This window comes from Cetorhinus maximus, chromosome 24, assembly GCF_964194155.1.
Source record: "Cetorhinus maximus chromosome 24, sCetMax3.hap1.1, whole genome shotgun sequence".
NCBI lineage: Eukaryota > Metazoa > Chordata > Chondrichthyes > Lamniformes > Cetorhinidae > Cetorhinus > Cetorhinus maximus.
Window position 1 is genome coordinate 32,965,352 of NC_135902.1, and position 24,786 is coordinate 32,990,137.

Consider the following 24,786-nt stretch of genomic DNA (forward strand, 5'->3'; position numbering starts at 1 on the left):
CCATTTCCTAATGTCCATATTTGGTTTGATCGAATCTTGGATTTTTGGAGTGATTTTCTGGAACTAGACGGTTTTCCAGGACTGAATCTGCAAAGGTTGAGTATAGAAGTATATTATTCTAAAAGATTGTATTCAGAGATTAAATCTATGGAGAAAGAATACTATTTTACCTAAATATTTTATGATTTGGTTTCTGAGTATCACAACCAGATATTCTAAATTCTGATCAAACTGCTGTATCCTGACTTCCACTCCTCCAATGTAAGTTGATATAGAACAAATACCTTGTTCAAGTGCCAGCATTAGCATTGAAGACGATTTGTTGTATCATTTCAAAATAAGGTCAGCTTTGACGCACATCCAATTTTTGCCAAGGCCGGAACTGTTTGATTTATGCCCTACCTGCTGTAGGCTTTGTGCATCATATGATATCTAGATTCGCATACACTATATCTCACTTCAGCTAATTGGTATCATTCTGGTCAAATAGAACAAACCCCAATACAGGACTTAATTATGTTACCTCTATTGATCATTTGATATGCCAAGTCCCTGAGTTCATTCAGGCATTGCCAAATGCTTTGATCTTCAACACTGCCATATAATCACCTTTAACATAAGATACTTAAACCATGTAATAACCCATAATGTGTACAGTTGCTATTCGAATGCAGTAATAATTAATTATTCCATATTAAGAAATAAATTGTCATTGTGTATTTTTCTGTTCATGACTGAACATTAAATTAAAGAGACACTGTTTTTCTTGAAAATGTGTGTTTCAGCATCAACACATTGATGCAAATTGCGTCAAACCAGATAAACTGCATTAGAAAACGTCATGCCACTTACAAGTGACAAGATTCTATTGACAATGATGCATGGCTGTTGCGGTTCTTTTGTTCTGCACAGTGACAAAAACAGTTCTGCTCTAAAGTTCTTACTATTTAAATCTCCACTTCAGATATAGTTTACTTATAATGAGGCTATCAGTGAAAGACTGTAGTAAGAATTTTACTGGGTGATTTTAATCTTATCTGCCCCAGTAGGAAACAGACAAGCTCAGGTTGAACACTGGCTTTGCAACCTGTCTGATTTTGCTCCAAGTCAAAGGAGGCTCAAATCGGGCAGGGTGCAAAATTTATTTTCAACCTGATCCTGTCCGGTTGGGTTAGCAGAAAATGACTGCTATAAATATTTTTTTTAATGCCTTGAGCTCATAATTATTTTCAGTGGCAGTTGAATACACACACCCAATGTAGACAGTCAGGAGCATCGAGGCAGTAAATCCCTGCACTCCCCACTAAAAATGGAATTTCATGCCTGTAGTTCATTTCAGTTTAAATGACAAGTACACTTGTCCTTGCCACATGGGAGAACAATAGATATATTTCCAGGACTGTAATTCATTTCATTAAAGCATCTCGGTATGTCCGTAATAAGGTACAATAACATTTCTAAGTTTTTTTTTTAACTGAACAAAAATTATAGCTGTGCCCTTTTCCAAAAGTCTCTATTCTGCTGATAATTCCCCAATAATTTGCCTGCCAAACAGCTTGGAAAGAAAAGAAGCCACTAGAAATATTTATTCTAGAGCATTTATCTGGAATCAGCTAAAGGAACATTGTATTCTTGGCATTCAGTTTGTGATTATGTACCTTCTAACTTCCTCTTAAGTCCACATGGCGTCCAATAGAATGCTGAAGAGTTGGAAAATGGAGTTGAGTTGTTTTAATCAAACCATGACCTTCAATGCCTGACATTTGCTCTTAATTAACTATCGAGATCAAAGCATCCATTCCACCATGCTGAACAGTGACTGATTCCTGTTTTGTCAAGGGGGTACAGAGCATTTCTCTTTCAAATACAAGAAACTGTCAATTAATTTCTCTATGTTACTACTGTAAACTCTCTACAATCTGCAAATAATCTGAAAAGAAATTTGAACAAGCTTGGTTTTGCACTTACCTCAGTAAAAAGAACACAGAGGCTGAGTATAATTAGAAATAACTCAAGTGCTAAGGTGAAATATTTTGAGTGACATCAAGAGTTAAAAATAACCAAGAGTATGGAAACCAGGAGAGTGTGAATGGATTCACCTGATCAGTGAAACAAAAAAGACAAACTGATTTTTATACTGAAATAATTGCTGTAGAGCTCTTGTTAATTATATACTCCCTGTATAAGTTCAGAATCTAATCAAAATGTGCATTTTGAAAATATGATTAAAAATGAGATCCATGTATTTGAATCAAATATTCTGTGAGTGTCTTGTCTCATAACTGAGTGTGGAAGCTACAGAAGCCCTAATCAGCCTTCAAAAATGTTCAGCTCGTTTTCACAATTCAACAGTCAATTGAATTAAAATAAAGTGAACATTACTGAAACCCACAGATAATTAAACCTCTTTATGCAGTATTTAATCTTTGCCATTATTCAAAAAATATTTTTTGAGTTCTCATATATCCAGTTTTACACATGAGCCATAATTTCTGATTAAAGATGCAATTAAGGTAAATTGAATATATTTTAATGATAGGCTGCTTGATACATTTTAGATTTTCTATCATGATTTAATAGGTGTTCATTTAGATGAATTTTTGAGTTTTGATTCATATCTACTCAGACCCTTCTGCATGCAATGCAGAATATAAAAACTGCAAAGAAATTTCATACCAAAATTGTTTCCTTCTTTCTACTTTCCTTTGAAGTCTGTTTTTGGTAGTCATCTGACCAAGAAGGACAGGTCTAACCAGGCAGGAAATAGTCAACAGTTGTATTAATGCTGTTCTAGGAGTTAAGAGCAGCAGTGATCTGTGCAGTGCAAGTTGAACAATGTCAGATGTAACATGGAACATTTGCAAGCAGAGCTCCTCTTTACTACCCTAAGAGTGTGGATTAAGCTAAAATGGCCCCTTTATAGCATCACTGTACCTTCACTAGTTCACCTGAGGACATTTGAAATGAGGACTTGGAGCTTGGGCTTTTTTAAAGCACAATCTTCTTTCAATGGTTGTACCATAATCACTGTGAGTGATTCTTTGTTGTTTGGAACTCTGCAGATTACGTAGCCCTTGGGTTATTGGGTTATGCCAATTTGTAATGGTAGTGAACAATGGAATGAATGTAGGATCCCCAACCAATTAAAATGCAGATACATAATGGCCATCATGGCCAAAGTGAATGATAAATTTGGTTACGCTTCAAACATATATGCAAAAGTACAAATATTAGACATATACTAGAAAGTATAAGATTATATTGCCAAATATGAACAGATAAGTTTTGTCTGGTAAAAGAACAGCCTTTTCTTTCCAAACTATTTTTTCAGTCTTAACAAAAGACTTCAATAAACTGGAATGGTTTTTGATTAATCCATGAAGATGAAGAATCTTGTTGCTGTATAAAGTTCTCAGAACAAACCATGAAGCAATTTGCTTGCATGTAATAATTATATACTGACCTTGTACAGCCAGCAAGCTGGTCAGTTGAGATTCCAGCATTGACTTTAAAATCCAATCCACTTTGTATTGCAGAATGCTACCATTTCCTATCATGAGATTTATGATCCTATGCAACTGACAGGGCAGTAAAGTGAGAAGTTTACACAGGGTTCATAGCGATTCCACTAAATCATAAACAATGACATATTTTGGAAGCCATATGCAAATGCCACAATCATCACAGCCCATAACTTTCTCTGGAGAGTTGTGCTAAATTAAAACCTCAAAAAACAGCTTCTAGCCACTGAAAACATAAATGAACATTCTGAAGGGGGGAGCGATTATCTCCGTCTCCGACTTACCCCAACTGAAGTTCCATCCCTCATGTTTCGATCCACCCAGAACTACAGGTATCTCCAGGACATCCAGGACATTGTATGCTGTTCTCACTGCATCCTGAGATCCACACTCAGTGCCATGTGTCGCCATGTGTACACACTCGACTTCTCTCTCCAGCAGCACTGACACATCCTATCTCAAAGCCATTCATGTCCCCAGTTTTATTTCATTCTTCATCCCATCCGATGCCTTAACATAAAACTTTTTCCCTTTCTTTCAGGTGTTAAGGAACACAAGCTCCAACAACTTATTGATACCAACGCCCATCCGGGACCCTCCACCCCTTCCCGTCCCCCTGACCCCATCCCTTCTTTTAATCCCGGCCCTTGCCGTGTATTCACCATACCCTCTGACCTTCCCCTCTCTGATGCTGAATGTTCTATGCTCTGCACAGGACTCCTTTTCATCCCCTTACGCCCTCACCTCAATGAATTTTGGGCTCGGCACGATGCTGAACTCTACTTCCATCACCACCCACCCCAGCAGCAGCCCCCCGCCCCCAACCCCGGTGAGAATCAGTGAGGTATCAGAACTCTGACGTGGGGGCTTCCCTGCACACTATGATGTTTGACTCCACAGTGTGCATGCAACAACACTGATTTGACAGGCTTGGCTTCCAGTTGGGGAGGGTGCAGTTCAGTGGCAACCACACAAGGTGGGTCCAGGGGGTGGGAGGTGTTAATGCAGGTTAGGAGCGATCCCCAGAAGGGAGAGTAATCTTGCATTGGGGTCAATCTGGGGGCCCCAGGGTCCCACAAAAGGATGGCAGTCATGGGAGTGGTCAGAGGCCTTGAGGAGAGGTCGGGAGGAGACTGGAAGAGCGATGGCGTCTAATTGCAGGGGGTTACCCAGGCAGACATACTGGATCCAGCAGATAAACAAAAAGGCATGTTCCACATCTGTAGCTGCCAGGTTTCCTAAGACATAAGAAACCTGGTCGTCCAAAGTTAAATTTCAAATGTTGTATAACAATTCAGCTCACAGCCTCACTATAATATTTAAAGTTTTAAACCACCTCTTTGGACCAAGTTGGTTACCTAGCCCCTGTCACGCCTCCATTAAAATCAGAAATTGGTGGGTTAGAAGTGGCGTTGTGTCAGGATTCAGGCTTTTAACACTTTAACCTCCCAACTGACCCAAATTCATCCATTTTGTTGAGTTTAAAATTCTCTCCATTAATTCTGTAACTCTCTCCACAGATGCTGTCTGACCTGCTAAGTATTTCCAGCATTTTCTGCTTTTATTTCAGATTTCCAGCATCCGCAATTTTTGCTTTTCCTTATACATGATTATTGCCCCACCCACATGAACCTTTCTCCTTAATTCGGCATATTAAATGGCCTTTCCCAAACTGATAATTTTTGACAGACTAAACAAATGTTTTGTAGCAAAGTGGTTTTAATTTTACAATAATCACAAATATTCACAGAAATTAGATCTTCAGAATTTATGGTAAAACAAAAAAGGGCATGGGAATGCTACTTGAATTTTCCTTCGCACTATTGGCTTGCCTAGTCTGCCCACTGCAAACATGACGTTGTCCAAAACTCTGCTGCCCATGTGCCTACTCACACCAAGTCCTGTTCACACATCGCCCCTGTGCTCAATGACCTACATTGGTTCCTGGTTAGGCAACGCCTTCATTTTAAAATTCTCACCCTTGTTTTCAAATCCTTCCATTGGCCTTTCCCCTTTCCAATTTCTGTAATCTCCTCCAGCTCTACTACCCTCTGAAATATCTGCCCTCTTCTAATTCGAGCCTCTTTGGCATTCCTGACTTTAATTCGTCCACCATTGGTGGCTATAAGTGGTCCCTTAGCTCTGGAATTCTCTCCATAAACCTCCCCACCCCACTACCTCTGTTTCCTTCTTTAAGATGCTCTTTCAAACCCTATCTCTTTCACCAAGCTTTTGGCCATCCACCCAAATATCTCCTTAGGTGCCTCGTGTCAAATTTTGTCTTTTAATGCTCTTGCAAAACATCTTGGAATGTTTTATTATGTTAAAGGTGCAATATAAATATCATCTGTTGTATGAACAATGAGCAATGATAACAGCAATGTTATATGGTTTTATATATAATGCTAATCCAGTACATTTATATTGCATAAAGGGAATACAGCAGTATCACAATATGATAACATCAAACGAAGACAAACACCAAAGGGGTGGAATAATACAACATTTATGAAACATGGAAAGTCAGCAGAAACTATGTCATAACATCATTGAGACTGTGGAAAAGTGGGGAAATAGAGACAATGCTGGAATCAAGTGGCAGTGCTATGGAAATGACATCGCATAATATTGCATTGTGGAGACAGTTGATTTGACTTTTAGCTCCCTCTGGGACCAGGAAAGGAGGAAAACGAACACAGGATTTCACGTTCACAGCCTGCGTGCCAGTTCCCCGGCTCCATCCCGCACTTGGGCCATTAATCGAGAGTAGGGATGGGACAGGAGGTTTGGTGGCATGGTATGGATATCCGCTGTGTGACCAATTCACCCAATTAAAGGTCTATAAAGGCTTGTGAATAGAGGCTGAGTCTGATTTCCCAGGCTCCCAGAGGCAGGGAGGGACTGTTTAGCCTCCTGGAGGCAGCCTCCTGGCAGCAAGAGATGGTGGGCGGGACAGTGCTCCAGGCAGCCTAGAGGCACCCTTCCCGTTTGGGTACAGCAACAGCCACAAGTCCACCTCGCAGAGGGAACACCACAGTTGTGAGGGACTGACTGCAAAGGCCATTTTTAATATAAAATCTGAAAACGTTGGAGAGAGCACATCTCCATTTTGAAGCGCGCTCTCAAAAGAGGGAGAGGATGTTTCCTCTTGTGGGAGCATCTAGAACTAGCGGCCACTGTTTAAAAGTAAAGGGCCACCCATTTAAGACAGAGATCAGGAGATTTTTTTTCTCTCAGCGGGCCGTGAATCTTTGGAACTCCCTTTCTCAAAAGGCACTAGAAGCAGAGTCACAGAACCACAGAATCACACAGTGCAGAGGAGGCCCTTAGGCCCATCGAGTCTGCACCAACACGTGAGAAACACCTGACCTACCTACCTAATCCCATTTACCAGCACTTGGCCCATAGCCTTGAATGTTATGACGTGCCAAGTGCTCATCCAGGTACTTTTTAAAGGATGTGAGGCAACCCGCCTCCACCACCCTCCCAGGCAGCGCATTCCAGACTGTCACCACCCTCTGGGTAAAAACGTTTTTCCTCACATCCCCCCTAAACCTCCTGCCCCTCACCTTGAACTTGTGTCCCCTCGTGACTGACCCTTAAACTAAGGGGAACAGCTGCTCCCTATCCACCCTGTCCATGCCCGTCATAATCTTGTACACCTCGATCAGGTCGCCCCTCAGTCTTCTCTGCTTCAAACAACCCAAGTCTATCCAACCTCTCTTCATAACTTAAATGTTTCATCCCAGGCAACATCCTGGTGAATCTCCTCTGCACCCCCTCCAGTGCAATCACATCCTTCCTATAATGTGGCGACCAGAACTGCACACAGTACTCCAGCTGTGGCCTCACCAAGGTTCTATACAACTCCAACATGATCTCCCTACTTTTGTAATCTATGCCTCGATTGATAAAGGCAAGTGTCCCATATGCCTTTTTCACCACCCCACTAACATGCCCCTCCGCCTTCAGAGGTTTATGGACACACACACCAAGGTCCCTTTGTTCCTCAGAGCCTCTTAGTGTCATGCCATTCATTGAATACTTCCTTGTCAAATTACTCCTTCCAAAGTGTATCACCTCACACTTTTCAGGGTTAAACTCCATCTGCCACTTATCTGCCCATTTGACCATCCCGTCTATATCTTCCTGTAGCCCAAGACACTCAACCTCACTGTTAACCACCCAGCCAATCATTGTGTCATCCGCAAACTTACTAATCCTACCCCCCACATAGTCATCTATGTTGTTTATATAAATGACGAATAATAGGGGACCCAGCACAGATCCCTGGCTTCCAGTCACTAAAGCATCCTCCTGTCATCACCCTCTGTCTCCTACAACTAAGCCAATTTTGAATCCACCTTATCAAATTACCTTGTATCCCATGTGCATTTGCCTTCTTTATAAGTCTTCCAAGTGGGATCTTGTCAAAGGCTTTGCTGAAATCCATATAAACTACATCAACTGCAAATCTACCTCATCTACAAACCTGGTCACCTCCTCAAAAAATTTAATCAAATTTGTTAGGCATGACCTCCCTCTGAAAAAGCCATACTGACTATTCCTGATCAAACCTTGCCTCTCCAAGTGGAGATAGATTCCCTCCTTCAGAATTTTCTCCAATAGTTTCCCTACCACTGACGTGAGACTCACTGGCCTGTAGTTCCCTGGCTTATCTCTACAACCCTTCTAAAATAACGGAACCACATTAGCTGTTCTCCAGTCCTCTGGCACCTACCCCGTGGCCAGAGATGAATTAAAAATTTGGGTCAGAGCCCCTGCGATCTCCTCCCTTGCCTCCCTCAGCAGTCTGGGACACAAATCATCCGGACCTGGAGATTTGTCCACTTTTAAGCCTGCCAACACCTCCAATACCTTGTCACTCCCTGTATCAATTTGCTCAAGAACCTCACAGTCTCTCTCCCCAAGTTCAATACCTTCATCCTCATTCTCTTGGATATTGAATATTTTTGAGGCAGAGGTAGATAGATAGAAGCAAGGGGGTGAAAGGTTATGGATAGGCGGGAATATGGAGTTGAGGTTACAATCAGATCAGCCACGATCTTATTGAATGGCAGAGCAGGCTTGAAGGGCCGAGTGGTCTACTCCTGCTCCTAAGTTGTTTGTTCGTATGCTCTCCCTCATTTAACTGCCATGGGATCCTGCTGCCGCTTTCAAGTTAGAAGACTTCTGGTGGGCCCTCTGGCTTCAAGAGCCCGCCCACCATCCGAGAAGGAACTTGCCTTTTTGATAGTATTAAGGCTGATCACAGAATTACAAGCTTGGGTTCCATACACTAAAGGCTGGGCAGCTGCCATTCCTGCACCTTCTGATGTCTAGTCAAGTTTATTCCTGATTGGAAAATTTGGGCTAGAATATTGCTATATTCTAGCAGTGACTGCTAGAGTGACTGTTTCCCATAGAGTGTGGGCTTCTGACCCCCATTTGAGCCAGCCAGCAGGGTTCAGAAGTCTGCAGGGAAAATCCTGCCAAGTAAGATTAGGTTGTTTTGATATTGAGAAGAGAATGGAAAGCTTATGAAGAGATTGAGGTTGACTTCAATAAACAGCATTTATATTCAGATGGTCACAATTCAGACTATTGAAACCCAAATAGCTTATAAATATAAAACTGAACAATTTTGTTATGCTGTATATTATATATGATGTTAGTACTTTAAAAGGTAAAAGTTGAGTTTCCCTACGTGACTCAGTGGGTAGATATGCTACTGCCCCATAAAACCAGGAAGATCCCAAGTTCAATCTCAGATTTGTGAGAATACATCCCAGTGTCACTTTTCATGGTGACATTCACTAGCTAATCTATAATATTAGAAACAAAATAAAGTTCATTCAGTCACACCTCCATAGTGTCTGTATTCAGAAGATGAGCCATAATTTAGCCTGACTCAATGCCTAGATCCTTTAAGGCTGGCATTTATCCAGCTCAATGGCTTATATGCCACACCAGGGCAATGTGCCTGAAGCGCATGGTACCAAATCAAAAACAGTCCAATGTGCTGGCTGCAAGGATCCTACCTGAAATTATTCTGGGCAGCTTCATACAGATGCAGAAGATCACACTTTTCTACAGCTGAGATAAAGTAACATTGTTGAGATTGAGCAGAGTCCTTTACTCTGCCTCAGTCTTGTGCTACATTTGATCTTGAGCAATGAGTTTCTAAAATGGAGCATGATCTGTCCCCAATACTGACATAAATCATCCTCGTTTACACAAAATATGTTCACATTCTGTACAGTTATTGTGTTGCTGTTTATTTGTTTTGTCTAAGTCAGTCCATTTAAAGATGGCTACCAGATTCCAGAAGGCAAATAACATCTCTACCTTTTTTAATTTATTGAAAGTACCCTGCAGGTTATGAAAAAAGCCTTATGCAAATATAATGTTGTATCATATAATTTTGGGGTTTTTTTTGCATTAACAGCACCTGTCGAGTTAGAATAGGATATAATTTCAAAACAGAAATCAAGTGTCATCAAAACCATGGTCAAAGTGGAAATCGATATAATTACAAGTAACCGATGGTGCTATCTGATATCCTATTAAATCACACAAAAGGAACTGGCCATAACAGGAATTGATACTTAAGGCTCAAGTAGGGTGAGTTGCTGTTTTGGTCAACCATATTTTTACTTGCCCATCGTTTCACAAAAATATGGTAGAAAAATTACAGGTTGCTTAATATAGTTTGTTCATGCAAATGTTGCATGTTTATTTTATTATAGTAGCAATATTCTAGTCTAAATTTTCCAATCAGGAATAAGCTTGACTAAGCATCAAAAGGTGCAGGAGTGGCAACTGCCCAGCCTTTAGTGTGTGGAACCCACTCTTGTACTTCTGTGATCAACCTTAATACGATCAAAAAGGCAGGCCCCTCACTTTGTAAATCCCTATAATTAAGAATTTGTCCATTTTAAGGCTGGAAATTGAGTGCTTCTGCAGAAGTTAAATGAGCAACTCTAATGGCTTATGGTTTTTCATGGCAGTGAGCTTATTCAGTGTTTGCCAAAGTCTGGGAGGAGTTCAACAGCATGCCCTACTTTTCAGATGAGGCCGTAGAACTTGTGCCAAAGGAAATGAGACACAGGAAGAGAGCTGAGGTCAGCTCTTTTTAAGTTGGAGTGACACTGCACCTCTATGTGAACAACATAGCAAGAGTTGCACAAAATGGCTACCAGCTTGAATGCTAAAAAATCAGCTGCACATCATGATAACATTTATGTCCATAGTGTAGTAGGGTTCACTCTGCTTTCCACCAAGTTGAAGCAGGTAACTGACAGCACATGCATATGAGTCCCAGAAGTTATAAGCACCTTACCGTCATGCACAATAAATAGGCAAGGATCTATCAACGATTCCTTACTGATTTCTAGTTAATTTTGACAAACTGACCCTTTGTTTTTCATCTTAAACCAATTGGAAAATCCAAACTTAAGTGCCTGATGGTTTTGCTGTTGCAGAAATTGAGTTCTATAAGTTAATATAATTTGTTTAAATTCATGACCACAACTTTTACGGCGATAAAGTGAATAGAATTGTATCAGGAATAGAGTTGACAGAAAGACTGACAAAATGAAAGCTGTTTGGTTAAGGGGAATCTCCAAGGATCTCAGATGTTATCTCTGTGGGTAATTTTAATATAACGAGCTAGGTATGTGGAATACTAATTTGACACCCACCCAATGTTACTCTATAATGGAGCCAATTATGTTATGCTGTATGTTATATATGATGTTAGTCCTTACCTGATCTGGCCTACATGTGACTCTAGACCCACAGTAATGTGGTTGACTCTTGAATGCCCTCTAAACAAGGGCAATTAGGGATGGGCAATAAATGCTGGCCTAGCCAGCGATGCCCACATCGCAAGAACAAATATTTAAAAATAATGACATTCACTAGCTAATTTATAATATTAGAAACAGAAAAAAGTTCCTTCAGTCACACTTGTATAGTGCTTGCATTCAGAAGATGAGCCATAATGGCCTGACTCAAGGTAAAATGCTGATAGAGTGAAAAACAAGGATTACAACTGACTCCGCGGGTTAGATTAGAATTGCCTCCTCTTGCCTGCAGCAGAATAGATTCTTTGCAATAACTGCAGTGATCTGGTTCTACAAGATACACTTTTAAGATTCTTGTATATTGCAACTCAGATAATTATGGGCAGTAACTCACTAATCTCCTTGTTGTCTCACATTTTGGCAGCATAATACTAATTGGACTTACGGGTTATAAAAGCAAGTTGCTTGAGTGGGTGTAGAAAATGTGACAGCACTGATCTTCGAGACTTTAATGGCAGCCACAGGAAAGAGCACACTTGCTCTTTACAATACAGGAAAGATCTGAAGCTTCATTGTGTTCTTGGATTGAACAGAACTGCAGAGCAGAGATAATACTGACAGTCCCTATGATACCACTGAAGCAAGCTGGAAACAAAGAAGAGCCATTAAAATGAATTCAAGTTTCTGTGCTTTGGGAAGGATGTCTACATACTATTAAAAAGAATATACAAAGCAACTAAGATGATTTTAGCCATTGTAAATCAAGATAAGAGACATGAAACAACTTTAAAAACCTGGAGTTTCCCTTCAATAAGCTTCCTTATTGTTTCCTACTAACAGTCCCATATTAATCAAAGTGTTACTTATTTAGTTATTCATTCACTTCTCACTGTTTGGTTTAATCAAGTAGCCATTAAAGGTGATGTAAATATCAAAGCCATCACTGAAGATGGCATTCTCCCGTTCTCCCTTAAACAAACGAATCCAAACTTCGTCGTTCTGTTTCAAATCTATCATAATGCTCTGACTTTGCATGATGCTGCGGTCACTGGGCTGAGCATAGAGAATGACAACCTCCTCGTCATTCTTCATGATGTGCATGTAGGTTTCCTTCTGATTCCAGGTGTGTACATTTAGGCTGAAGTGATAAATACCTGGGATGGAGCAGTAAAACTTCCCTGTGAACATATTAAATTGATCGTACAGATTGACATACACGGTATCAAACACCAGTGTCTGGTAGTAATTGTTACTGTGTAGTTCTTTCTTCCGGCCAACAGAGAAAGCAGCGTAGTACATTTTGCATGGCTCTCCAAAGTTTCCTGCATTTCCTTTTGCACCTTTTGAACCTGCTGGACCCCGGAGTCCAAGTGCTCCTGTTTTTCCATTTTTGCCAAAAGATCCTTGTGGCCCTTTATCACCCTTCTCACCTAAAACAAAAATACAATGTTAAAAAGCAGTAAGTTATCATAGTTGACTGTATCTATCTAACTGCATTATTTTTCACTAGGTTAAGGTGAGGAAAATGCAACTAATATCGGAACCAAAAATTCAAGGTTAAATAAATTCAAGGTTAAATGGGGCAATTATTAGATTCTACTCAGATCTCCTTCTGTAATGCATTAATAATTGTTCTCAATGATAAAAATAGTAGACACTGTGCAACCCCCATCCCAAATCATCAAGTGTGACATCTTCAATTTCTACTGTATGATATATGTATTTTTTTTAAAGTAGGGACCAAAAATTTTCCTTTAACAAATGTTCTTGCTGTTTCCTACAAACTGTTTCTATTAGCCAACAATTTACTCATTCATTCGCCTTTGTTTGCTCTGAAATAGCCTGCTGATTTTGTGCTTTGCGCTGGATTTACTAACTCCATTTGTATATTGCTGAAGAAAGACATTTTGTTGAAGCCTTTGGTCTTGCACTCATCAGGACAACCACAAGAATACCAGTGTCAGGGGAAGCAACAACTTTATACTGTATGAGAAGAGAGTGTTGATTAGTTGGGAAGAGGACTCTGATTGGTAGGGGTGTTGCCATGGAGAATGCACCAGTTAATGGTGACTGACAGTTAACTGCCAAGCATTGTTTGAAATTTCAACCAGGCAGCTTGACTCTAATTGGCCAAGGCATTTCCCTGAGGAATGAACCAGCGAATGGCTATCACCTATTTTGTTTAGCTGAAACAGGCGCAATGTGCGTTCATGTTCTTTCTGTCAGCCATGATTATATTGAATAGTGGAGCAGGCTCAACGGACCATATGGTCTACTCCTGTTCCAATGTCTTACGTTCTTATGTTAAACGGAATAATTGATCTCAGCATTCCTATTCCAGGAACCAGGTAAATGTATAAAATCCAAAACATGTTCCACCTACAATGACTTAAACCAACCTTCATTTTGTGCTGTATATTTGAGTTACAATATGGAGCCCAAACATATTTTAAAATCAATTCCAGCCAGCTACTTCTAAAATTTAAAAATATCCTTGAGCATTTATTTCAGGTAACATAAAAGTCTGTCCCTCATCATTTTCTTTCTCTATACTGATCTTTCATTATCTCTATCTTCGTGTTCTCTTCTATTGATTTGTCTTTCTTGTATCTATTATTAACATATTTCAAACTCTCCTGTTGTCCATATCCAACACAATTGGTCTGCCCCTCTGCCAGTCTCTGCCCATTATGTCTCATCAAGAGGTCCTTCAATCCTGTCTCCCTCCTAATGTCATATTCCAATAAATCACATTCGCTTGCCCTTTCTGTCTCCCTCCTGCATCTTTCTACATCTCTCTCTTTCTCCTTATCTGTCTCCTGTTCCTCTTTCACCTGACATTTCCTTTCCTCTTCCTTGCTTTTCTTTACTAATTTCTCCCCCATCTGTCCCTAACTCAATCTTCCCTCCTATGCTTGTCTGCATGTATCTGTCCCCTTAAGTCTTGTCCATTCAGTTTTCTATTTCCCTCTGGCTCCTACACATTTGTAAAGAAACATGTAAATCACCAGGGTGGGCAAAAGAGGACCCAGGATGACATTAAAAATAATCAAAATAGCCAGTGCAGTCGAGGGAACGGGACAGCAGAGTGCAATTACAGCGTGACAAGTTCACATTAACAGCTTCAACTGTAAATGCAGAAATAATAATGGAAAAAATATTGACAAGCAGTGACCAAAGACATAAGAACACTTATTTTAAATTTTGATGGTAAATGGGCTGCAACTACCCCACCATGCACTATCGCTCATTTATTGCCACAGGAGCAAGTTAAAGCAACTTTGTCATGTGCCAATAAAAAAAAATGGTACAAATGAAAGAAATAGAGAGCTTGAATTTGTAGTGCCTTACATCTCCTCAGAATCTTCCAAAGCTAAATCAATCAATCAATCAGTACTTTTTGGAGTAAAACCTCAAGGGAGAGAAAAAAGGGTGAAGTTGTTATGTAGGCAAACATGGCAGCAAATGTTCACCCAGTTCTGGCCCCACATGCAACAAATGAGGTAGGTTGCCAGCTAATCTGTGTTAAGTGGTATTGACTGAAGGATGAATGCTGGTCAGGAGACCAGAAGAATTCCCAGCTCTTCGTCCAATATTGCCAGGAAGCCTCTTACGCCCAAACAGGTTCACCTTGGTGAAATATCTCATCTGAAAGATGGAGCCCACAAAGTCATCAGCCTGGATTATATGTTCAAGTCTTATCCTAAAATTAAATGATCTTAAGTGCGGTATCACATACTGTGATATACGTCAGACCATTCCTTTAGTTCCCATGTTTATTTTAACCGTTCACATTGTTTAGAAGTGATCATGCTTCAGCCGTTGTTTGGAGAACATGGAGAAGTTTAAAACTTTTGCAGCACTTTACGCTTCTACTTTTCCTGTAGAGCAGCTGCCAGATAATTAAAAACAACACATCCCGCTCATCACTATGAAATAGTGTTTACAAAAACAACATTTAAAAAACCAAGGAAAGAAGGCAGACGCACTCATTTGGCACAATGCCGTATTTGCTGTTAGTATAAGCTTGTGAACATGCTCAGCACTGGCATTTTTTTTTTGTCTTTCTGCTTCAGCACTACCTTGCTTCATAAACATTGTAACTACTTCAGGTCCTTTCCTGATTTGGTTCCATCCTTCACAGTTGGAGTAATAATGTCCAGCCATAATGTAGATGACTAAGAGCCAATATCCTGGTACTTCACAGTTTTGATTTTTAACTGCCGCCCTAAAACATCAAAAGAACCACACACAGAGGGTATGAGTTCTTTCTTTTTTCTTGGTTGTTTAAATATTTTAACCAGATGTTTTGTAACACAACAGGTTGTGCATTCCCCCATTACCATGGCTCAGGTACAATGTAAACCATGAAGCCCCTGCACTTCCATATTTTCTTTAGAAACTAATGGACAGATCCCAGTTTAATTTGTACTTTATGACGCACAAAATTAATCACAGGAATGCACAGCTGTGAAACGTAGACTTTCTGAAAATGTGGCTGTTAGTGGGAGTTATAGAACTTTGTGGTAAATATTGAAGACAAATTTCGGGTGCACAGTTTGCTAGTTCACAAAGGGAGTCAGGTGAAAATGTTGGCAACCACTTCTCACTGAAAAACACTGTCCTGCTTATCCCCAAAAACTTGGGCCCAGATTTTCATACCTTCAAATGTATCGGAATGCAGGCAGGAGATTTAAAATAGCGGATGTGATCTGAATCCAGGATTCCGGCCCCAGTCCCAGTGCCCCAGTTTTTGCTGGTGCATGATAAGGGTGCAGCTAGTGAGCCCACATCCTGCATTCCCAACTGGCTGGCTCCATCGAGGGGATGAGCATCTCCTAGTCCCACAATTTCATGGAGTTGGACCAGCTTCTCCATGATTCGTGGTTCACGGATCTCACAGGAGTCATGAACTATAGTTTGGATTCAGGAACCTTTTGAAAGATAAGTTCAAAAGGTTTTACCCATGACACCCATTCCCCTTCCATGCCAGCTCATGCCCCCACCCACCCCTATGGTCCCTATACCCTCCATGCCAACTAATGACCCTTCCATGCCCATTCAACTAGTATACATTATGTACAGAACCATTGAATTCTACAGTAATAATGGCATGTGTGAAACTGTTTTAAAAAAACACCCATTCATAATTCTTTGGGGAAAAAAACTGGTATTCCTACAACCTTATAAAAGTGTCAACCAAAAAGACCATTAAAGTATCAATAAAAGAAGCTTTAAGCACCTCCCACCTCATGAACTGATGAAAATAAATATTGAGACATTGACAAAAGGGATCACAGAAAGAACAACTTATTATAACCACAAAAAGATACCAATCAAGCAAAGTCAGCAGTTATGTCCAGCTGTGTAAACAACCTCCCATTCACATAATCCTTTGATGTGTCTCTGGGCTCTCAGGAACTAACCACAACAAAAATCCAGAGTATTTCCAGACACTTTGCAATATCAGAAGCTCATAAATAATATCTCACCTGCAATTTGAACACCTGATGCTTTAAGGAAAGTTAGTGCAGGGTCCATCCTGCAGCTTAATGCCTGCTGGTTGGTGAATAATTGAAGAATTAGTTACCTGGACCCACACGGCCCAAATTTGATATCCTGGGCCTGAATTTTTAGCTCGGTGGGGGGGCGGTGGGGGGGGTGGGGGGTGGGGGGGTGTGGAGAGTGCGATTGGCGGGCCCAGGTCGGCCAGGAAACGGACTGCCGACCGCGATCAGCCTCCTGGCCACAATTTCACGCTGGCTGGCCACTTAACGGCAGCCAGCGTGAAGCATGCACTGAAAAGCTCAACGCTGCTGGGGTGGGGGCGGGAGGAGGGTGGACAATGACATGAACGCAGACGAGTGCTGAGAGAAAGTTCCCTGAAGGCAGACAGCTGCGTCAGGGAGCTGCAGACACAAAAATGTTCCAATAAAGTTTTAAAAAAACAGAAAAAAAATGCCCGAGCGTCACAATCAGACACCTGACAATATAGATGATTAAAATGCTGCCCACAGATTTTAATTTTTACTTTATTTCATAATGGAAACCTCATCCCACCCTTGGATGAGGTTTCATGAAAAATGTAAAGGCTGCCTGGCTGAATTGCCCATCCACCTACCGTGAGGTTGGATGGGTGACGTAAAATGGCAGACAATTACGCCATTAATGGGCTTAATTGCTCTCTTAATTGTCGGCGGGCGTGCTTCCGACTTTTGCGTGTGCCCACCGAGCGAAATATTACGCGAGCGCAAGATGACGTCGGGACGCTTGCCTGACGTCTAATTTCGTGCAATTTCACGCCCAGCCAGGTCAGGCGCACGCCCACCTGATCAACGTAAAATTCAGCCCCTGGTGTAGAAACTGAAGGTATAGCCTCTCCTGCTGTCTATCAGGGGTCATGTGATGTTCTGGGAGGCTCCGACCAATGAGTACGAAGAATGGACACTCCGGGGGGTGGGTCTTCCTGACGAGAGTCCTGATCGAGCATGTAGCACATAAAAAGCTCTCTGTAATAAAGTTTATCTGTTTCTGTTGAAACATGTCAGCTCCGTCAAGTCATGACACTTGGCAACAAGGGTTAAAATAGCTCCAAGGCTTCACCTCACCTTGTTACCGTGAGTACATTGAATCCTAAGAAAAAGAAAAGACTACTCACCAGTCATGCTACTCTTCTTAGCAGAATCGATCCTTATGATGTGACTATGAGACTGGAGCCAGTATGTAAAGCACCTCAGATTTTACTTTGTAGTGAATGAAATTACCGTGGAGGAACAGCAGAAAGCAATCCTTTTGAGCGTATGTGGCAGTAAAACATACAATCTCATTTGCAACATGACAGCCCTGAGCGCACTCTACTCTAAGTCGTATAATGAATTAGTGGACCTCGTGAAAACGCACTTCCAGCTGAAGCCATCTGTAATAATGCAGCATTTTAAATTTAATTCCAGAGTTAGGGCCCTGGGAGAGTCCATCGCAGCCTATGTAGCAAATCTGAAGCAGTTGACGGAACACTGTGACTTCGGGGACATATTAAATAATATGCTGCAGGAGCGATTAGTTTGTGGAGTTCAGGACATTGCGATTCAGCGCTGTTTACTCGCCGAGGTCAACATCGACTTTAAGCGCGCCCTAGAAATCTCCCTCACCATGAAAAGTGCTGCAAGAATCTCGCAGGCTATGCAACACATACAACTTGCCGCCGTTCTTCATGTTGGGTGGGAACCTACCACCGAGCATGGCACAAAAACCAAACGCACAGCATCGAAGCGAGATGCAATGTCCGCTGTTAGAAACATGAAAAGGCCAAGTAGAAACACTTCAGCAGTGACTCCAAGATTAAATTGTGGAGGTGACCACAGACCTGACATCTGTAAATTCAAGGAGGCAGAAAGGTCAATGCAGGGCAAAGTCGAAACAGCCCGAAAAGCAGCAAACCAACATGATTGAATTAAAAAATACAGCAGAACCTGAAGTTGCCGACACCGACATTTATTCCCTGCAAAAGCCAAACCTATCGCTGTCACAATCCAAGCTAATGAGAAGCCAATAATAATGGAGGTGGATATGTGTACCTCAACTACAGTGGTGGGAGAGCACACTTTCAAATAGCTTAATGAAGGTAGACAGCCAATAAACCTGGAGCGGACAACTGCTAAATTAAAGGTATACACTGGAGAATTTATTCAGGTAAAGGGCATCAGCCACTGTACCAGTGTCTTATAGGCAACAGACAGCCCAGCTGCCTGTGATAATAGTGAAAGGAGAAGGACCCAGTCTCTTAGGCTGAGACTGGTTACAGAAGATCAAGCTTGACTGGACTGAGATATTTCACCTGAAAACAGGCGGAGTTCCTGAACTGCTAATGAAATAAGACATGGTATTGGGATGAATTAGGGAAGTTAAAAGGGGTGCAGGCCAAGATGTATGTCGATCCTCAGGCGCCACCATGTTTCTTTAAGGCCAGACCTGTGCCTTATGCATTGAAGGAGAAGGTGGATGCAGAACTGTGCCAATTAGAAAAGCTGGGCATCATCCAATCTGTCCAATTCTCAGAATGAGCAGCACCCATAGTTCCAGTGGTTAAGCCTGACCAAACCATACGCATTTGTGGGGACTATAAATTGACCTAACTAAGGCAGCAAAACTAAACAAGTACCCCATTCCAAGGATAGAGGACTTACTTTTATGCAAAGCTGGCTAGAGGCAAGCCCTATACAAAATTGGATATGAGCCACGCCTACCAGCAATTAGAACTGGATAGCACATCAAGACAATACGTGACTATTAACACACACAAGGGTCTTTATCAATACACTTGCCTACCCTTTGGAGTATCGTCTGCACACGCTATCTTCCAAAGAACAACCGAGACCAAACACTTGGCAAACCTGGAGGAGGTGCTAAGAAGATTCATGGAAGCTGGCGTACGGTTAAAGAAGGAAAAATGTACATTTCAAGCGCCAGAAGTTACTTACCTGGGCCACAGGGTGGACACCATGAGGTTACATCCAGTAGAAGAGAAAGTTCGGTCAATAAAAGATGCACCCTCACTATCCAGTGTAATCGAACTCAAGTCCTTCCTGGGTACGATCAACTACTATAGCTGCTTCTTGCCTAACTTATCAACTGTGTTGGCACCATTACACTTGTTGTTAAAAAGGAATCTCCATTGGTCGTGGAATTCACAATAGGAAGAAGCCTTTGTGAAAGTAAAAAATCTGTTGCATTCGTCGTGTTTATAGGTACACTACAACCAATTGAAAGAGTTGGTATTAACATGTGATGTCTCTCCCTATGGTGTAGGAGCCATGTTATCACATAGAATGGAAGATGGATCAGAAAGGCCCATGGCTTTGTCTCGAGAATCCTCTCCACAGCCAAGAAGGGTTATTTCCAGCTAGAAAAGGAAGGTTTATTGGTGGTATTCAAAGTGAAGAAATTCCACCAGTACCTATATGGACAACATTTCACCATTATGTTGGACCGTAAACTATTAATGGGTTTATTCAGTGAGGATAAGGCCATTCTTCCAATAGCATCAGCAAGAATACAACATTGGGCTCTGATATTATCTGTGTATGAGTACATTTCTATGTACTGTCCTGGCTTACACATTGCAAATGCGGACACACTCAATCATCTCCCGTTACCAGATAGCATTGTACATGCTCCAGTGCCATAAGTTGTGCTGTTACTGAATTTCTTGGATTCTTCGCCTGTGTATGTGAAGCATATTAGAAATTGGACAAACAGCGGTCAAATATTGTCGAAAGTCAGAGACTTTGTTTTGCAAGGGTGGTCAAATTCACCCGTATCTGAAGATGTGAGACCATTCCATGCCAGAAACACAGAGTTAAGCTGTCAAGATGGAATTTTGTTGTGGGGATCAAAAGTCGTCACCCATCACAAGGTAGAGAATCACTCTTGACAGAGCTTCACAGTGCACATCCTGGCATATCAAAGATGAAAATGTTTGTATGAAGCTATGTCTGGTGGCCAGGCATTGACAGTGACATTGAAAGCATGGTCAAGTACTGTCTCCATTGTCAGCAACACAGAAGTCGCTTGTTTCAGTTCCCCTGCATCCGTGGGAGTGGCCTGGTTGACCCTGGGTTAGACTACATATCGATTATGTAGGACCATTCTTAGGTACCATATTTTTGTTGATTGTAGATGCACATTCTAAGTGGATGGATGTATACGAAGTCAAATCGTCAACAGGGAGCGCAACTATCGAGAAGCTGCGTCACTGTTTTAGCATACATGGCCTACCTGAAATCATCGTTTCTGATAATGGTACAGCTTTTACCAGCACAAAGTTTCAGAAATTCATGAATCTGAATGGAATCAGACATATTAAAACAGCCCCTTACCATCCCTCATTGAACAGTTTAGCTGAGAGAGCTGTACAAACTTTCAAGGTTGGTATGAAAAGGTTATCAGAAGGTGCCCTAGAATCTCGACTTTCCCACTTTCTTCTCAGTTATTGTACAACATCACATTGGACTATGGGTTCAACACTGTCTGAATTATTGATGAAATATCACCTACATACATGGTTAAGCCTGATGTTTCCAAATTTAGAGGGGAAGGTAGAGCAGAATCAGAGTAATCAAAAATTGAACCACGATATACACAGCAAAACTTGCACAGTGTAGGTGACACAGTATTCATACAAAATTTCAGAAGTGGACCTTGCTGGGTTCCTGGAGCCATTGTCTCAGAAACTGGTCCATTATCTTTCCAAGTGCAAGTGGAGGATAGAATCATTCATAAGCGCTTAGATCATATTCGTGCTAAAGAGATATTCTAACAACCGACTATTCCGCCTGTGATTAATGTCAAACCGTTAATTCCTGAGGTGACAGATCAACCTAGAATAGACATGCCTGATGTCTCTGTAGAGTTGCCAAACCCAGAACTGCCACTTTCTAATAATATGCCTCATGCTGCAGCTCCAGATCCTGTTGATCCTGTTGAGGAATCTCAAGTGGTAGAGCTACGCCGCTCGAGTGCGCGCCCACCTGATCAATGTAAAATTCAGCCCCTGGTGTAGTAAATAAAAGTATAGCCTCTCCTGTTGTCTATCATGGGTCACGTGATATTCTGGGAGGCTCCAACCAATGAGCCCCAAGCATGGGTAATCCAGGGGGGTGGGGCTTCCTGACGAGAGCCCTGATTGAGTATGTAGAACCTGAAAAGCGCTCTGTAATAAAGTTTACCTGTTTCTAGTTGAAACCTGTCTGCTCCGTCGTGTCATTACACCTGGTGTCACATTAGCATTGGGCTGTGTGACATCGGGACAGCGTCAATTCATAGCCTTCCAGTGCACACTTAGGGCACCATGTGTGCCCTTTTCCTAATGGAATGCTGCACAGGACCCATTGAAGTGCTCAGTGGACATCATGCTCGGGCAAAACAGAGCTAGGCCTCTGTAGAAAATGTATTTCACACCTGAGATCTTTTTCTTTAAGGACTGGATATGGTAGAGGTTGGAAGTTCTGTTCATTCATTTTACAAAATGAAACTGTTTATCTAGTACCTATAACTGTTGTACCTTATCCCCGCATATATACATGACTCAGAACTGTGCTATTTTGGTCACTGCTGCGCTGATGCTTCAATATCTTCCCATTCATTAGGATTGCTAATCCCAAGTCCGAGCAGAGTGAAATGGTAACATTTCGATTTAGCTGAAGAAAACATCACAAGCTCCTTATTCGTGACATTCTGGAGCAGTTAAGCACAAAATTAGATCGATTTCTCACTGACTATTGCTGTTTGTTCACCCATTTCTGGAGGGGTGGAAGTCCTCAATACATCTCTCCAAACAGAATTATACTGCATTATCACTTTTAACTCTCATTTTATCACCTTCTCCCACACATCTCCTTTGTTTGCCACATTAAAAGATTGATCATCCCTTGTTCTGTCAAAAAGTGACAAAATGAAGCTTGAATGGTTCTGTTCAATTCAAAGACCAGACACTAATTTTTAGCAACAATCTGAAAATAAAATCTAGAATTAAGCAGGGCCGGAAAAGACTTGTGTCAATATTCATCGACCTCACAAAAAAATATACCTACCCACTGGCACTTTGGTTTACAGTGCATTAGGACTCTGTAGGGAAATATTATTAGTTTAAAAGTAGATTTATTTACCATTTGCCTTTAGCTGGCTACCATTAAGCTGAGTAGAGATCAGTATCCTTTCTGATTCTAGGTGATGACTCTGGGGTTGAAATTAAAGTAAAATGCTGACAGCTAACTGGATCAGTCAGCCAAAGATAAAATGACAAAATAGCAGATCTCCATTAAGCTGTGTTTATAGTAACAAAATGGAGACAATTTCCCCTTCAATAAGAAATATTTTTAACTGGTCTTTCTAGGGGAATATCCTAGAGAGAAAGGACTTCCTTCGGAAGAGTAATGTGCATGAGAACATAATACAAAGCAAAAATGCTCAGATGAAGGCCCTGAGACACATCCAACCAATTTTCTTGCCCTCCATCTAAGTCTGCTTTTGAGGGCCCGTTTTTGGCATCCCACAATAGAGTGTGGAAATAGCCTTGTCTAGAACACGCAAACCAGAGAAGTAATGTGTGTAATGCTGCATTATTTTGTTTCTACATGTTATTAAACGCAATGGGTTAGACAATGCCTTTCAGCTGGCACATGAGTTCAAATCCAGCCTCAATAATCACAGGCACGAAATGGCCTTATGCACTCTACACTGAGTTCAACAGACTGCCGCGACTGTCTGCCACGGGACCAGAAATTCCCGCCCAAAGTTAACAGACCTTTGACTGGTCCGTCAAATTTTCCATCCCGCCGGTGACGATTCCCACCGTAGGCATGACTAGAAAATCCCGGCCATAAACTTTGTCCCCCTGTTTTGGGCGGAATTTTCCATGCCCGCTGGCGTCAGGCGTGTTTGGCGGTGTGGGCGGACAATCTTGGCTGGAGATGAGGACCTGGATGGAGCTGAGGGACTGGCTGGCTGAGGGTGTCGATCACTTGGCAGAGCTCCCTCTGGCCCGAGGTAGAGATAATTAGTGCTTGGCAGTACAGTCAAAAGCAGGAGAGAGAGCATTCACACTTGCATTGAGAGAGGGATTATGTGGCGCAGAATCCTCAGGTGGGTGTTCAGCACCAACCTCACCATCTTTGCAGGCACGGTCCTCACCATTCAGCGCGATGGCACGCTCCTCAAAATGAGTGAGGGGCCTAATGTGGGCTACTCCACCCCCCCGGTGTGGGACCTGCTGCTGTGAGCCAGCTTCTCCTGCATGAAAACAAATGGAGAGAGTGTGAGCAGGACACATGACACTGCATGGAATGTTTGTGTGGTGAGCATAGCCATGGACAGGATGGGAATGCGAGCTCGAGAATATATGAGCCTGATAGAGATGTGAGGCATGTGTGAGAGTTAGTGGTGCTGTCCCTTGCGGTGTGAGATCCCTGTGGATGTGTGATGGGTTTGTGAGTGTGTGAGTTGAGAGTGATGAGAAAAGTGAGTTAGCCTGGTGGAATGGAAGAGACCATTCATCGTCTTGCAGCACTGGGTGGCTGTCTTCTTTTGCAGGGCATTGGCGCTGACCACTGCTGCCATCACCTCCAATGCTGGATTGGCGATGTTGCTACCCCTCCTGCGGCCAGAGCAGACGCAGAGGATATCACAGGGATCCTCCACTGCATCCAAAAGGCACTCGAAGGCCGCGTCATTAAACCTTGCCTTTCGGGGCCATGTCTTCTTTGCAGCAGTCCTGGACTGGAAGCACTGAGAGGTGTTCATGCAGCTGCACTTTAAATATGACACCCGGCGTGATGAAGAGGCGCGGTGATGGCGTGGTGGGCGAATGAGAGCCGAGTGGGAAATGGTGTGTTTCTTTGGAATGCATGATTAATGAGGCGGGATTGGGGCAATACAGTGTGAAAAGCCGCCATTGCGGACAG

The 24,786-nt window shown here is 41.9% G+C and overlaps 1 protein-coding gene across 2 annotated transcripts in view; it reads right to left on the reverse strand.

Annotated features, from left to right (window-relative positions):
- Window positions 1-11,823: 11,823 nt before the first annotated feature.
- The window catches only part of c1qtnf1 (C1q and TNF related 1), a 39,719-nt gene continuing 26,756 nt past the window's right edge, over window positions 11,824-24,786 (reverse strand). For both annotated transcript variants that reach the window (XM_078570961.1, XM_078570962.1), the window contains one exon: window positions 11,824-12,759. In XM_078570961.1, coding sequence (XP_078427087.1) covers window positions 12,209-12,759 — 551 coding nt within the window. In that variant the 3' untranslated portion in view covers window positions 11,824-12,208. The remainder of the gene's footprint in view (window positions 12,760-24,786) is intronic.